Raw genomic sequence first — 13,803 nt, 5'->3', positions numbered from 1 at the left:
CAGGATCCAGAGGAACTGGACCAGAGCATCTCATAGTGCCTTGGTAATCATGGGCACTACACCACCACTGTGTTGTTATTATAACAGTTTTACATTTGTGTTGTGGTGCTACCTGTGTTACGACTGTGTCACTGGTGAAGACAAACCCTGAAGAGAATAGCTGTCAACTAGTCAAGTTCTTTTAAAAGATTTAACCGGTCAAGACATGGGTTTTTTGTTCACCAGATTGGCCAGCAACTTAATTCTAGTTGCTCCATTGCGCCTTCTTAATTAATTCAGTACTGAAAGGAAGTGGACATTTGTGTTTACCGCTAAATAATTGTTAGCACAAAAAATATTTGTAATCTAGGGAAATTCTGATGCAGAGATAAAGGTTAGCAAGCCTGGATCACATACAAAACATTGTTGGTTTTTGGTTCCCAGCCTGCAAGCCCAAACCCATTTTTTTCAATGGATACGGCTTTCTGTTATAATAGCACATTTTTCTAATGTAGGTTACAGGCTTAAAATTAAATGTATTCACCATTTCTGCACATACAGTCATGTGTTTGCCCTTTGGACAATGCCTTTTAAAAAATGTTCTTGACACCAAATGTGAGAATAGGTGAGAATTTTTCAGTTTGTATATTGAACTTCATGAGAGTCACTGACTGACCTGTGATGGACAGAAAGAAAGCTTTACTAAAGGGACTGGAGTATTTGGGGTGTTTAATGTGATTGATTCATTCATTATAAGCTGGATGCATCGCTGCTAGCTCTATGTGGAGAAAGAGAAACGGAGGCACAACATTGCTGCTGTATTGATAAGGGATGTGGTACTATTCCAGCCAAAACCAGGACAACATATAAATACTTTTGTAACTGCTTAGATTGACTTGTTGATACTGGAAAGGGAAGAGAGAAGAAGGAGATGCATTTTACTGTAGTGTTTTCAGTCTTTTTTAGATGTGCAGAAAGTATCCCTAATAAGTAAAACATATAAATTGCTTCTTTCTCCTAAATCTGGAAATGAAATTTAATTTGTGAAGTTCAGAATATTTGTAGTCAAGCTAAGATACAAAAAATATCTATCTGTAATTTTGCTGCAGAAGAACATTTACCTGCAAATGCCTCTGCAGTAAAGATTCAAAAGATATTGTTCATGTTTTGCTGAAGCACTTTTTAGTGTTTTCCTTTACCTTCAATTTGCTGAAGATTTTTTTATTCTTGTTGGAGGCATGTGGAAAAGGGTGACTAGGTTTGTTTTCCAAGGAAGTAAGAGAGAATTTCCTGAGGAAGTTAAACAGATGGGTTTCTCCTGGGAAAACATACATACAATTAACATCATACTGTTCATAGATATCTCATAAACATAGGGTAAAAACTGAGACGGTAGTTCGACAGGAAACAAAAATTACAGGGACATGTAAGACTGTAAGTTATTGTTCTGTCCCCAACACATAGTAATTATCCTGCTTTTCAGTAGTGCATGCTGTGATCTACATTTTGCCAGATTCTGTCAACACCTTGCAACATTTCTTTGCTTTTGCTATTCCCTAGTCAGAGAACTACTGTCCAGAGGACAGGACTTTGAGATTGCAAAGTTGCTGTTCTCTGATGGGGTGCAAAAGATGATAAAGACATTGGGAGATAGCATCTTCCCACAGAGTTCAAGGACATACTCTATCCCGGACAGCCAGGGTACATAAGGGAGAACTGAAGAGCAGAGCAAAAGCAGACACAGACACAGACACATACACACACACACACACACACACCCCGCAAAGTGAATGGTCTCCCCTCTTGGCGTAGAGGGCAGCGCAGTGGCACTTCAGTGCCATCACCTCTGTGGGGAGGTTAATACTACATCTGGCATCCCAATCCCAAAACTAAAATTAGCACTTATGTTTCTTCTGCCCTTTCTGCTCTTCCAAGAAGTGGAAGTTTTTCCCACAGTTCTTCAGTTTGTCCTAATTTTTCACTTCCATAGCATCTCCTGAGTCACTACAGATGATAGCTGGTGAGATCCTATATGTCATCAAATACTTCTTGATATTTTAGGCAAATGCCCCCAGGTATGGACAGAGCAGTGCAATTACCATTTCCTTCTGAGCTGTCAGTTTTACTGTTAAACATTCAGTACCACACAGAATTTGAGTTACAGATCCCAAATACAGCTTTCATCAGCTTTGCTTTTTTGGAAATGCTTGTCTGTCATTCAGTAACCTTGATGTTAGATGGTTTAACTTTTCAAAATGCATTTATTTCTAAGAGTGACTGTCATGGTGCTTTGGTTTTAACTATTAAGGCTTGACCGGTAACAAGGTGAATTACTATTTAAGTACAGTCTCAGTACTGTTTGCTACAGGAAAGTTCTCTCCATATGAAAGTAACATTAAAGCAAATAAAACACTCCTTCAAAATAATGAAACTTGTCTGAATTTACTTTTGGTTCTATTAAAAAAACTGTGTCAGGTCTAGTGGGCACTCCTCTCTGAGGAGGTGGGTTTTGTTACCCAGGCAATCTAACAAACATGTCTCAGAAGTCACATCCATTATGGTTACATTATCAATTCACACAGCTGGGCCAGTGGGGCAACTTCCTTCAGACCTCTGAGAAAGTATGTGAGTCGCAGGCGTTGGAAGGAGACAAAAAACAGACTCCCATTGTGCACCACGCTTAGATTAGTGTAATTTCACTGAGATAGAACTATTTCTAGTTTAATCCATTCATTTATAAATAAAAAGATCTGTATACTCAAATGTGGGACACTATATGGTCTGTTAAAATTAGCAGAGAAACAGGCTATATATCCATAGCTATTCAGTGTAGGGGTTTATCAATCAATCCAGTATCCATGACCATTATCAATTACAGTCAGAGAATGTCAAAGGAAATTCCGTAGAGAAAATTTGGGATTTTCTTACTTGCTGTAAAGCTTTTTTGTTTGGTTGGGGTTTTTTGCATTTTAAAGTATTACGTGTTAGTGACTGACTGGCTCTCTGAAACCGGGGAGCTTTTGCTTCTGAATTTTTGACCCACTCTTCCATAACCCATAACTTACCTGCAGTCTGAGACCAGTGTGTTCATACAGCCGTCTGCTCAGTCCCACCTGATCCCAGTAATATCTTCTTATAACAAATTCCACAAGCAACGTACATGATATGTGTAAAAACAGCGTTCTTTTGTCAGTGTTGCGTTATTGCCTTTCAGCTTAGTACTGCCCTCTTAAACATGATGCAAGATAAAGATGTGGTTAGTTTTATTTCTTTTAATTTGGCAATAGTGCCTTTCCATGCCTATAGTCTCTTTGTCACATCTGTACTTTCTGTTAGAAAGACTGTGGACAACATCTAGAAATGAAAGCAAGATCGTATATTAGAATATACGTACCAGCAGGTTTAAAGGTTTCCCAGTTTTCCGGACTGATTGTTTCTATGTCATCTTTACATTTTCTTTCCTTAAAAACATAAACCCAAGAAACCTATCACCCCTCCCACCCACCTATCAGGGAATGCCTGCCAGCAAGCCATTCAGTTGGGTACATTTTAAGGAATTAATATTGTTATTGCTATATACTGCATTTATATAACCAAGGTCATTTCTCCCAGTGTACATTACTTCTGCATGTGTAACAGTGAATTCCCCATACCACTGTGTGCCATCTCTGGAAGGTTTCCGAGTTCTTAACTCCTAAACACCCTGCAGTTCACTACTGACAAGAGTTCTTAGCATGACTGCAGAAGCAGCAAACCACAAGACACCCTTCTGCAGGCTGGGCAAGTTATTAAAAAAACGAACTGCAAACTCTAATCTCAATAAAGGTGCTATCATTATGTTTTCATGCTGCAGGATGAAGTTAATTTTAAAAAGACATTCCTGTGCAAAATGTTGTCATAAAGGCACAGTGGCTTTCATTACCAGCCTGGTTCTTTGGGGAATTACAACCTCAGCAATTCTAATTTGCACCAGACGGAAAGTTGCTATGCTAGTCATTAGCCCAGATGTTAATTTCCATCTAAATATTTCTCTAATTATGTAGAGAAATTTGTCATTTGAGGGACTCTGAGTTATTGGAATCTGCAAAGTGTGATTTTTAAACCCGTATTTTGTACGTTTTTCTTTATGTTTTGAGTCTGTGATGACAAATTTTAATCTATTTGAGCTCAGGTGCTTTTGGTTTTGTGCAGAAGAAACTGGAGGTTGCTAAAATCACAGCTGTTTCGCTGATGTCTGGGCACGGCTCTGAAGATACCTGCAGGCAGACATTGAGCAGGGGCCCTTCACTGACATCAGTAGGTTTCCAACACAGGCGTAGGTTACAGGATAGAGTGCATTAGCCGTGTAAGGCTGAATTTACTAGCATACTGACAGATTAGCCAGGACTGCTGTAACCAGTGTTTGATTTCAGAAAACAACCAACCTCCCCTGCAGAAACCAGAGGAATGCAGGATGCTGGAGCAGGCAGAGCTGCCTTAGGCAACTTCAGGCCACACAGGGACTCCTCCCTGTGGAGGACTCATCCTTAGGCAGTCTGGAGCGGTCTGCCTCACTCAAAAAGAGTGTTAAGGAAGCAGATTAAAGCACTAGGCTTCAGTGTTGTGTAAAACCCTAGGTTTTCACTAGGTCTGCATACTCGTCACATGAAAGAAATCTCATAGCCCACCTGGGCAGAGTAGCCCTACTCGTGCACAGGGAAATCCTGTCTTCCTTCCTTTGCCACTGCAGATATTAAAGGCACTCACAGTTACTTTTCCTTTATCACACTTCCTTGGGCCTCTTGATTATTCATCTGAGTTTGTTCATCTTGTTTTCAGAGGTCTTCATTGCCTGGCCTCCATCCCACTCCCCAGCCATGAAGGAGCCCTTTGCAGCAGGAGGCAGAGGCCTTTCTCCCAGCAGCAGCTGTTGTTAATGTTTGAATATGCTGTTATGTTTTCTGCAGCTTGCAAAGCAACTCAGATGTTTCACACCTGGGGCACAGATTCATTATGTTTCTTTGTAAGAGATATATTATAACCACAGCCTGAAGTCTGCCTTAGCTCAGCTGATCTCTGTCAGCTCTGCTCAAGAAGAATGAGCACTGAGAAAATGCAATAAATGGGTTTTATGAAACCAAAATGAGCAGGAAAGCCAGTGTGGAATCTGGTATCTGTTCTTCTTCCCTCCCTACCCAGAGTGCGAGCCCATAGAAGCTATAGCCAAGTTTGACTACGCTGGAAGATCTACACGAGAACTCTCTTTCAAGAAAGGAGCTTCCCTTCTGCTCTATCACCGAGCATCTGAAGACTGGTGGGAAGGAAGGCACAATGGAATCGATGGCCTTGTCCCTCACCAGTACATAGTGGTGCAGGATATGTAAGCAGTGTCTGGTGTGACTAGGTTCTTGGTGGGGTGTAAAGCATGCTGAAGCAATTAACAAAGTGATTTCCAAGTGGGACAGCAATTTGAAAGCTCAGATAGATTAAACATTTGCCTTCTGTGCAGGATGCCTCTGTCTTTATTGCCCTGAATTGACAGCTCTTAATCAAAAGTCACTACTAGGCTAAGATACTTTGTTTATGGATATGTTCCCAGTATATCAAGAGACAGATGCTGCTGCATCTATTTTAATTTTACTATCTCTTTGTAGCAATTGCTGACGTTTAAATTCAGCTGGATTCTTCATTCTGGAGAAATGCAGCTCTGAACTTCTGTTTTACAGTATTAAGCATGTGCTTTGCCGAGGGTGACAAAATTCTTCTTTACAGAAAGGTTACACTCGAAATATAAAGAGTTCAGTAAACAGAAGGATTATAAGTAATTTTTGGAGACATGGAGGAGCTGCAGTGCATTATAACATGCCTGATTTTCTTGGGATTAAAATCTAGGAGTGCCAGGATGCTCTTTGTCACATTTAACTGGCTGACTTCTCATCTCACCATGTGTGTTCTGTTCAGGGATGATACTTTCTCAGATACACTGAGCCAAAAAGCAGACAGTGAGGCCAGCAGCGGACCCATAACTGAGGATAAGTCATCATCAAAGGACATGAACTCTCCCACTGACCGTCACTCTGACGTGTATTTAGGAAGGTAAGCTTAGCATTACATGTTTTCAGTAGTACTGCTCACAGCTTAGGTAACACAACAATTAATTTTCCATGTGCTTATGGTGGGTCACTACAATTTGTCCCATAACCACTTCTTCATTGGTGCAGGCAAAGAAAGAGATCAGAACCTCCACCTCCTTTACGACGCCCCGGCAGGAGCAGTGACGGTCACTGCCCTGTACACCCACCTCACCCTCTCTCCAACTCGTCCATGGAGCTAGGTTCCCCCAACCTGGCAACTCACTGCAGTCCCAGAGCCCTCCTTCAAAATCGCAACTTCAATGCTGACAGCCCTGAAAGGCGACGTAGACCTGGACATGGCAGTCTCACTAACATCAGTAGGCACGATTCTCTAAAGAAGATTGATAGCCCTCCAATTAGAAGATCTACATCATCTGGTCAGTACACAGGTTTCAATGACCATAAACCACTGGACCCAGAGTCAATAGCTCAGGTTTGTGTCTTTTTAATTTTATGTCGCTCTCTGATTTTCTGAGGAGCAAGTCTTGGTGAACAGCGTAGCAGAGCACATGCACTAGTAGGAGTGGGTGTGCAGGAGAATATCCTACTCAGCTTTCTAAACAGAGTGTGTGTGAAAGAAGATACATTAAGGGATCCTGGATAGAAGAAGCACAAGGGGAAATAGACATTGCAGAAGCAATAAAAAGAAATCATTTCCCATTATACTGTAATGAAATTGCCTCTGCCACACAGAACGCTAGGATAGTGTATAATTACAACAGCTACATAAATCGCTGTGCTCTGATGAAGGCTGGCCTATTCTAACTTGCGTGTGATTAGTGTTCAATTATTTCTCAGTATTACAGTATGCAGAAGAGTGCTCTGACTGGCTAGTAGCGACCATTGCCATTCAAAGCACATATTTACATTCCAGGGTCTTGTATATTTTACATAGCTTTCATGTAGTTCATATATAGTTCATACCGTATGTTGATTTGATGCTTGTAGTTGTGCCTAAGAACATAACGTGCAAGATGTTGCACCTGCATAAATCATGGGCCATCTCATCCCTGTGTGAACTCTCACCTGTCTCATTCCTGGCAGTGAAGAGGTGAGGATGGAATAGGGAGCACCCCGATCATCAAATTGGTCTGTTGTACAGAGCTGGTAACAGCTCTTGAGCAAATAGATACCACCATCTTCAAAACTCAGATTTTGTCTAGGTAGAATAACATGATTACTAGAGGCACCCTGAGGGCATAGTATGATTGCAAAACTATTTTACAGTAACACTAACACTCATGTTTTAAAATTTAATGTACTGGTAATGCTTGCTTTCAAACTTTGCTTCCAACAAGGGATAGAAGGGACTGTCATGCTTGGTCAGAAAGCTGAACCATGTATTAGAGTTAGAAAGTATAAATGTCATTACTGTTTTATTTTACTCTATTATTTGTTTACCTTCCTGGAACCACATACAGTGCTGATTGGCTTAAGCTACTTTTTTCTTTAATGCCTAGACTAGTGTTCATTCCACAATAAAAGAACCCAAATTTTGATTAAACTATGTGAAAGTCACTGTGTGCAAGCAGGGAATAACCAGATATTCTAACCTTAGTTGTATCTCAGTATCACTGAAAAGTAGTAAATTAATGTCTTGGTGCATTCTTTTAGCATTTGCGCCAGAAATCCTAATGAAAAAAATAATTTTTTAGGTAAGATTGCTGAATATCTTACAGTTTTTTCTGCTTAAGATCTAACTCAGAGAAACAAGAGGAGAGAAGAGCTGATAGACACACAAGCTTTATTTCACTACAAAACCAGGTTTTATAATCCATGTGAGGGGATACAGATCCTGAACATCTGAGGTACTAGATAAGCTAGCTAACAGTTAGCAAATGGACTAAAATCTTTACAGCTGTTAGTACCCAAGAGATGACAGAAATCTTCACGTTTAAAAACAATGCTATGCAAATATACATTGTCCTGACAGTCACTTAATAAAATGGGTTGCGAGTTTTGGTTTAATTGATTTTCTTTTAATTCTTTCACACAAACAGGTTAAATATTTGTAATGTCCAGCCAAAGCTGCCATGTTGTCAATCGTACTGTCTTTCAAATAAATCTGGTGGAAATTGGTTTTAGCAATATAATATTTGTTAAAGAGAGGATGGTTGGCAAATCACTTCATGTATTTCTCACCCCCTCTCCTTACTACTCTGGTGCTTTGCATTCAGTAGTGAGTCGAATGACATGCCACTTTCTCTGTGCTCTGACCCAGGACATCGAGGAGACAATGAACACGGCGCTGAACGAGCTCCGTGAGCTGGAGCGGCAGAGCTCAGCGAAGCACGCCCCCGATGTCGTGTTGGACACCTTGGAACAAATGAAAAACACCCCCACCCCTGCCACCTCCACAGAGTCACTCAGCCCTCTCCACAGCGTCGTTTTAAGGAGCTCTGAGCCTCAGATCCGCCGTAGCACTAGTTCTTCCAGTGACACCATGAGTACTTTCAAGCCCATGGTGGCCCCTAGAATGGGAGTGCAGCTGAAACCTCCTGCTCTTAGGCCAAAACCTATTGTTCTTCCAAAAACAAATCCTAGCATAGGGCCTTCCCCTCCTTCCCAGGGTCCAGCCGACAAATCTTGCACAATGTAGACAGCTCAGCCACCCACAGTGCCAGGCTGGGATATGCTAGGGAAAGGGATGGATTAATGATAGAAGTCAGGGCTCAGTAACATCGTTTATTCATGTTTGTAACTGGAGAGGCTTTGTTTTTCAGTGGTTTTGAATGTATTGTCTGAAAGTAGCTACATTAACATGGGCATTTGTATTTTGTATGGTTTCAATTAAAAGAAAAACTGGACAGTTGTGCATCGTTTTAAAAAACAAATATAGACTTACTTGAAAACTTGATGCTGCACCATTTGTAATAAAAACAACACAGATCACAGCTTGCCACGTTGTACCATACTTCACAGTCTTACTGTAGCTATATAATAACAGACCCTGCACAAAACTAGGGGGGGTGGGTCAGGGGAGGAGGGACCTCTCATTTCTGGGTCACCAAACCAAATCTCAAGCAGGTTAGTAAGAAAAGAAATCTAGCATGTGAGGATTAAGTGTCTGTGTGGAATGTCTAAGTCATCTCAATCCACATTTCTTATTTAAGACACACCAAAAAAAACCTCACCAAACCCTCACAACTCATAATTGGCACTGAGTTTTAGCTTTCTTGTTGGCAGTCTCACTAGAGACAAGTGTTGGATGGATCTGGAGATCACACTGCTCTCACCAATGAAAAGCAGCATTCCAGGTCACAGCCAAAGCACATCTCCAGAACAGTATCTAGAAACTCCTTTTGCTGCCCTCTGTAATAGTGTACCTTTTCCCATGAAGCTAGCCCTTCGTTCCCCAATACCACATTTTTCACAAAAGCTAAATTCATTTAGAGTTCATAGTTGAGCGAGCCAGGCTCTGGGGAGTACGTGAACCTGTTGGTCCATTAGGCAAGCTGATAGGCGATTAAAAGGATCAACTACACAGTAATTCAGCAAAGTATCCTGTTGACTTTATTGCTCAGCGTCCAATTAAAGACACGATTTGAGTCATAATAGTTGGAGTTTGGAGCTGACCTCGCTCCGCTGGCTGCCTTGCACAGCGCAAACACTGCGCACATCCTCGGTTATGCTGACGGCAGCAAGACAGGGGCTCACTGAAGAGGGACTACCTCCTGCCAGCGATGCAGGGGTCACTCACGGGACAGATGGCTGCATTTCTACCACCTAGATTCAAAGCTGACAAAAGTTTTCCATAACTGCTTTGCCCCTTTTTCCCTTTGTTCTTTTAAATGACAGAAATCAGTACCTTTCTTATGTCTGTGTGAGTGACAACTGTCAACTTTGCTTAGCGCTCTGTTGTTAAACTTTCTTAGGCGTGAACTAAATGTACAGCTGTTTTGCACATTGCAAGAGTAAGCCATAACATTATTTCTGTGAATATATTTTCTGGCATCCAATCCATAAAATAAATTTCAGTGAAGAAGATGGGGGGAAAAAAATATCTGTTGTGGTACAGTACAACTGGCTTTAAGCAAGATCTGTCTTTCCACATATTCTTTAAGGTCTCACAGTTGGAAAGCTTGAAGTTTAGCACTCGCTATACATAAACAATCGAGTTTGGGAGGAGAAGAGTAGTGATAAAATTTGATAGGCATGATTACTGAGGTGACAGGAGCAATTTCCTGTTGTTACTTAGGAGCAATTTATTCCTGCTCTGGTTTACACCCTGTAGATAGATACTGCAAAGCCCCAGGTGTGAAGTACCCCATGAACTGCCTCTGAGAACCAAACTACTCCTGGTATTTGCAAACCCTTTTCAACCCTGCCACAGACTTCACAGGCATCGAGGTTAGAGGCAAATTCCTAATCCACCACAGCGGATTGTGCAGCATTGGTCAGTGAACCTCCAGCCCTCTCAACTCTACTGCCTAGTCCTAATATCAGGGCAAGAGCCTAAGCCAGGCCAGCCCTAGCTGCAGCCCAGCGCTGGTCTATAGGGTCTGTTCACTTGGTTGGGACCAGAAGACATTTTCAAGTAGTTCCCCAATTTACTAGAATCAGTGGAACAAACTGGAATTTCAGCTTTCATCTACATGCAGTTTTAGTCTAGCATTCTTAAATTAACCCACCTGACATAATTGAGATGGATACCTGTATCTTTAAATTGCATAGGGAATTTTGTATGTTTAAATAACTGTACTGGACTCCATAATGCTTATATTAGAAATTGTTTAGCAAAAGAAAATATTAGAAACAGTGCTTTAGTGAATGCATCCACTTAGTGCATTCACACAGTTAAATGTGTAGTTTGATGGTTATTATAGATACTTAAAAGTATAGTAAGTGGATATGTAACAGGAAGGACTGCTACAACTACAGACGTACTAAAGGGTAACTCCTACACACCTAATCCAATCAGTATTGTCCCTTACTGTCAAGGTTGATAAATTGCAGTACTGGTAGCTTCCTGCTTGTTGACTGTTACCTAATTGTGTCAATGTACATCTGTAGTATGTACATGTGAAAGTGCCTTTAAATTTTAGAGGAGCTTTAGCCTTGCTCTTGTACTGTTGCATTTCCATTGCATCCTTCCCTGTTTGTGTATGGCTGCATTCCCATTGCATTCCTTCCACTCTCAAAGAACAAATAAAAACATGGAAATTTCACGGTTCTGGAAGAGAAATGTACTGTTAATCTGTTGTGACAATGCACTTTTATGTATAGTACTGTACATTTTTGGCATGTACCATTACAAGCTTCAGTATACATTCAGGTTTGTTCCTCATAGTGTATCTTTATAATAAAGAAGATTGTTCTGTCTGTGTGTGTAGTTTTGCTGGGTAAACAGCTGTATCATCTAACAATCTACCTTCACCTTCCACATAAAGGGAAAACAATCAGCATCCCCCAGCCACCCACACCTCACCCTGCATCAGGTCCCATCACCATCTTGGCCTAAAGACATGTTTGTACCCAACAGGCTGCTACCTGACTTAAAGAGCACCATCCCCATAAGCTCACCCAGGTCCCTCCATACCTGAAGACCCCCCCACAAAGAGCCACCACCCTCACGCAGTTCTGCCTTAGCACCCATCAAGGGTGGCCAACCCCGCTCCGGCCAGCTGCAGGATGCCCCTGACACACATTCAGCCAACACTGACACAACCCTCATGTTCCCCACGGGAGAAATGGTGAAAAAAAGAATCCAGCTTCCAAATTTTAAAAACACTGTCCCAGAGTGAAAAGGGAAAAAAAAAAAAAAAGCCTACCTGGGGGCATTTCTTACAGCAGAACAAGGGTGGGATGCAGAGTGCCACAGGTGAAAGTTATCTTTAGCGACCACGCATGAGTGGGGGTGGCCATACACGCGCCTCCGGAGCTGGCTCCAGGAACCAGGGGCTGTCAGTGTCAGGCTGATGGCTGCAGGAGGGACCGTCAGCCACGGATCAGATGCTGTCAAGAACAATTCCTGGGCTTGGGCTGTGCCCACTGTGCTGCCCAACTTATATGCACTGAAGGTGAGAAGAGCTACTTGGAAATGCATTTCCAATCATTGCTTAAAAAAAAATTTAGGGGCATGAACCACAGCTGAAGGGGTTGGTTTTAAAGTCATCTCTGGTTGTGGTTGAGGATCACCACCTGCCAGAGGGGAAGAAGAAGATATATGTCAGGCAGTGTGGGGTGGTATGGGAGGATGGGCACGCCAGCCACCTCCACTCAGAGTAGGGCTTTCATTCTTGGCACTGGGAAAGCTGCCGTAACACAACTGTTCGTTAGTGGACTCATTGATCAGTCTGTGGTGGCAGCCTTTGTACCAGTGTCCAGTGACCTACTTTGGGTATTTCTTCTTGTCCCCTACTGCACAAAAGCTGACTTAAGAAATTCAGGAGGGAACAGCAAAGGTCATTCCTCATTCAAGGTTCTGCACAGCCCAGACGACTTATAACCCAATTTCCACAGTCATTCCCTACGCTGCTGAGGAGAAGTGGTGGCTTTTAATCTGTTTCAAAATAAATAAGAAAACACAAGAAGAAGCATCTCCTCCTGTTGTGTAATGTGACGTTTTGCTGTTGCACTGCGCTGACTTCTAGGTTTTGTAGTGGAAAAAACCTCAGCTGTTGCAGAGACAGCCAAAGGTTTTGGCAGGTGACTAGGGAACCGCTGAATTTACTGGCACTCAGAAAAGCAAAGGGATGATGAGTTGTTTTGCTTAGACAAGTGTATTAACTGTGTGGACAATGAGCAGCAGTGGCAGCAGGGCGTTCGGTTCTCAGGCCACTGCTGAAAATTGCTGTTTCAAGCCCTGTGCAGCTCCAGGACACAGCACTGCACAAACACCTCCTCAGCCAGCATAAGGAAACCATGAAGGTTCAGCCCAGGTTTTAAGTTCCCTTTGGTAAAGACACATGGTTTTTTGCTTACTCTGCGTCTCGAGGGAACTTACCCTGCCCAGAATGATCCACAGTCACTCTGCTCAGCCACTGCTACTCCGCAGGACTAGCCTTGATGTTAGTCTGGATAGTACTGGTACAACTGAAACCAAAGTATTAACTAGTGATGGTACAGGATGGAAGTATCGTTCTTGTAGGCCGGAATATTGCTTTTTTCATTAACTTGGCTCTTCAAGGGGAAAAAAAAAAAAAAAAAAAAAAAAATATATATATATATATATATATATATATGAAAGCCCAAATAGATCAACAATTTAGCATCTTAAAATCCAGTTAGCTAAAACAGTTTAATTACGGTTAAAAAAAAACAAACCTACCACTAGTTTAGACATACCATCGTAATTGCAGCTTCTCCCTTGCTTTCTGTTTCACTCAAGGGTATTTGCAGATCATGCTGCTGACAGTACCAGTCCCTGCCAGCACTATGGCTCCAGCAGACCCAGCATGAGCAAGTTTTCTTGCCAGGGGGCTGCAATGCTGGGATCCTTTTGACTCGGATGTGCCACTTACTCTCTGCCACAGCCTGCCCGGACTGCAGCGGCCTTGGCCTCAGCCTGGCTCACACTGTCCACCCCCAGGCCCCCCAGCATACAGCCCTGCTGGATACCCCACCTCCCTCTGACCACCCCTCTCTCCCCCTGGCCCCAGCAGTGCTACTGTAACCCTAGCACAGTATTTCAGTTCCTCTCATCCAGCTATCCTACTGATCAACAAGGCCAAAACTGGTGGAAAGGAAAAATAGAAAACAGCAGGTCAAG

At 42.2% G+C, this 13,803-nt stretch overlaps 1 protein-coding gene across 2 annotated transcripts in view; it reads left to right on the top strand.

Moving 5' to 3' along the window:
• SRGAP1 (SLIT-ROBO Rho GTPase activating protein 1) overlaps positions 1–11,416 on the top strand; it is a 75,888-nt gene extending 64,472 nt beyond the window's left edge. For both annotated transcript variants that reach the window (XM_026863704.1, XM_026863693.1), the window contains exons 18-21: positions 5,158–5,338; positions 5,920–6,054; positions 6,180–6,525; positions 8,314–11,416. In XM_026863704.1, coding sequence (XP_026719505.1) covers positions 5,158–5,338; positions 5,920–6,054; positions 6,180–6,525; positions 8,314–8,691 — 1,040 coding nt within the window. In that variant the 3' untranslated portion in view covers positions 8,692–11,416. The remainder of the gene's footprint in view (positions 1–5,157; positions 5,339–5,919; positions 6,055–6,179; positions 6,526–8,313) is intronic.
• The last annotated feature ends 2,387 nt before the right edge of the window (positions 11,417–13,803 follow it).

Source organism: Athene cunicularia, assembly GCF_003259725.1.
Source record: "Athene cunicularia isolate RWA chromosome 1 unlocalized genomic scaffold, athCun1 chr1_part2, whole genome shotgun sequence".
In the NCBI taxonomy this organism is placed as follows: domain Eukaryota; kingdom Metazoa; phylum Chordata; class Aves; order Strigiformes; family Strigidae; genus Athene; species Athene cunicularia.
Note: the sequence above shows the minus strand (reverse complement) of the source record. Positions and strands in the feature narration are given on the sequence as shown.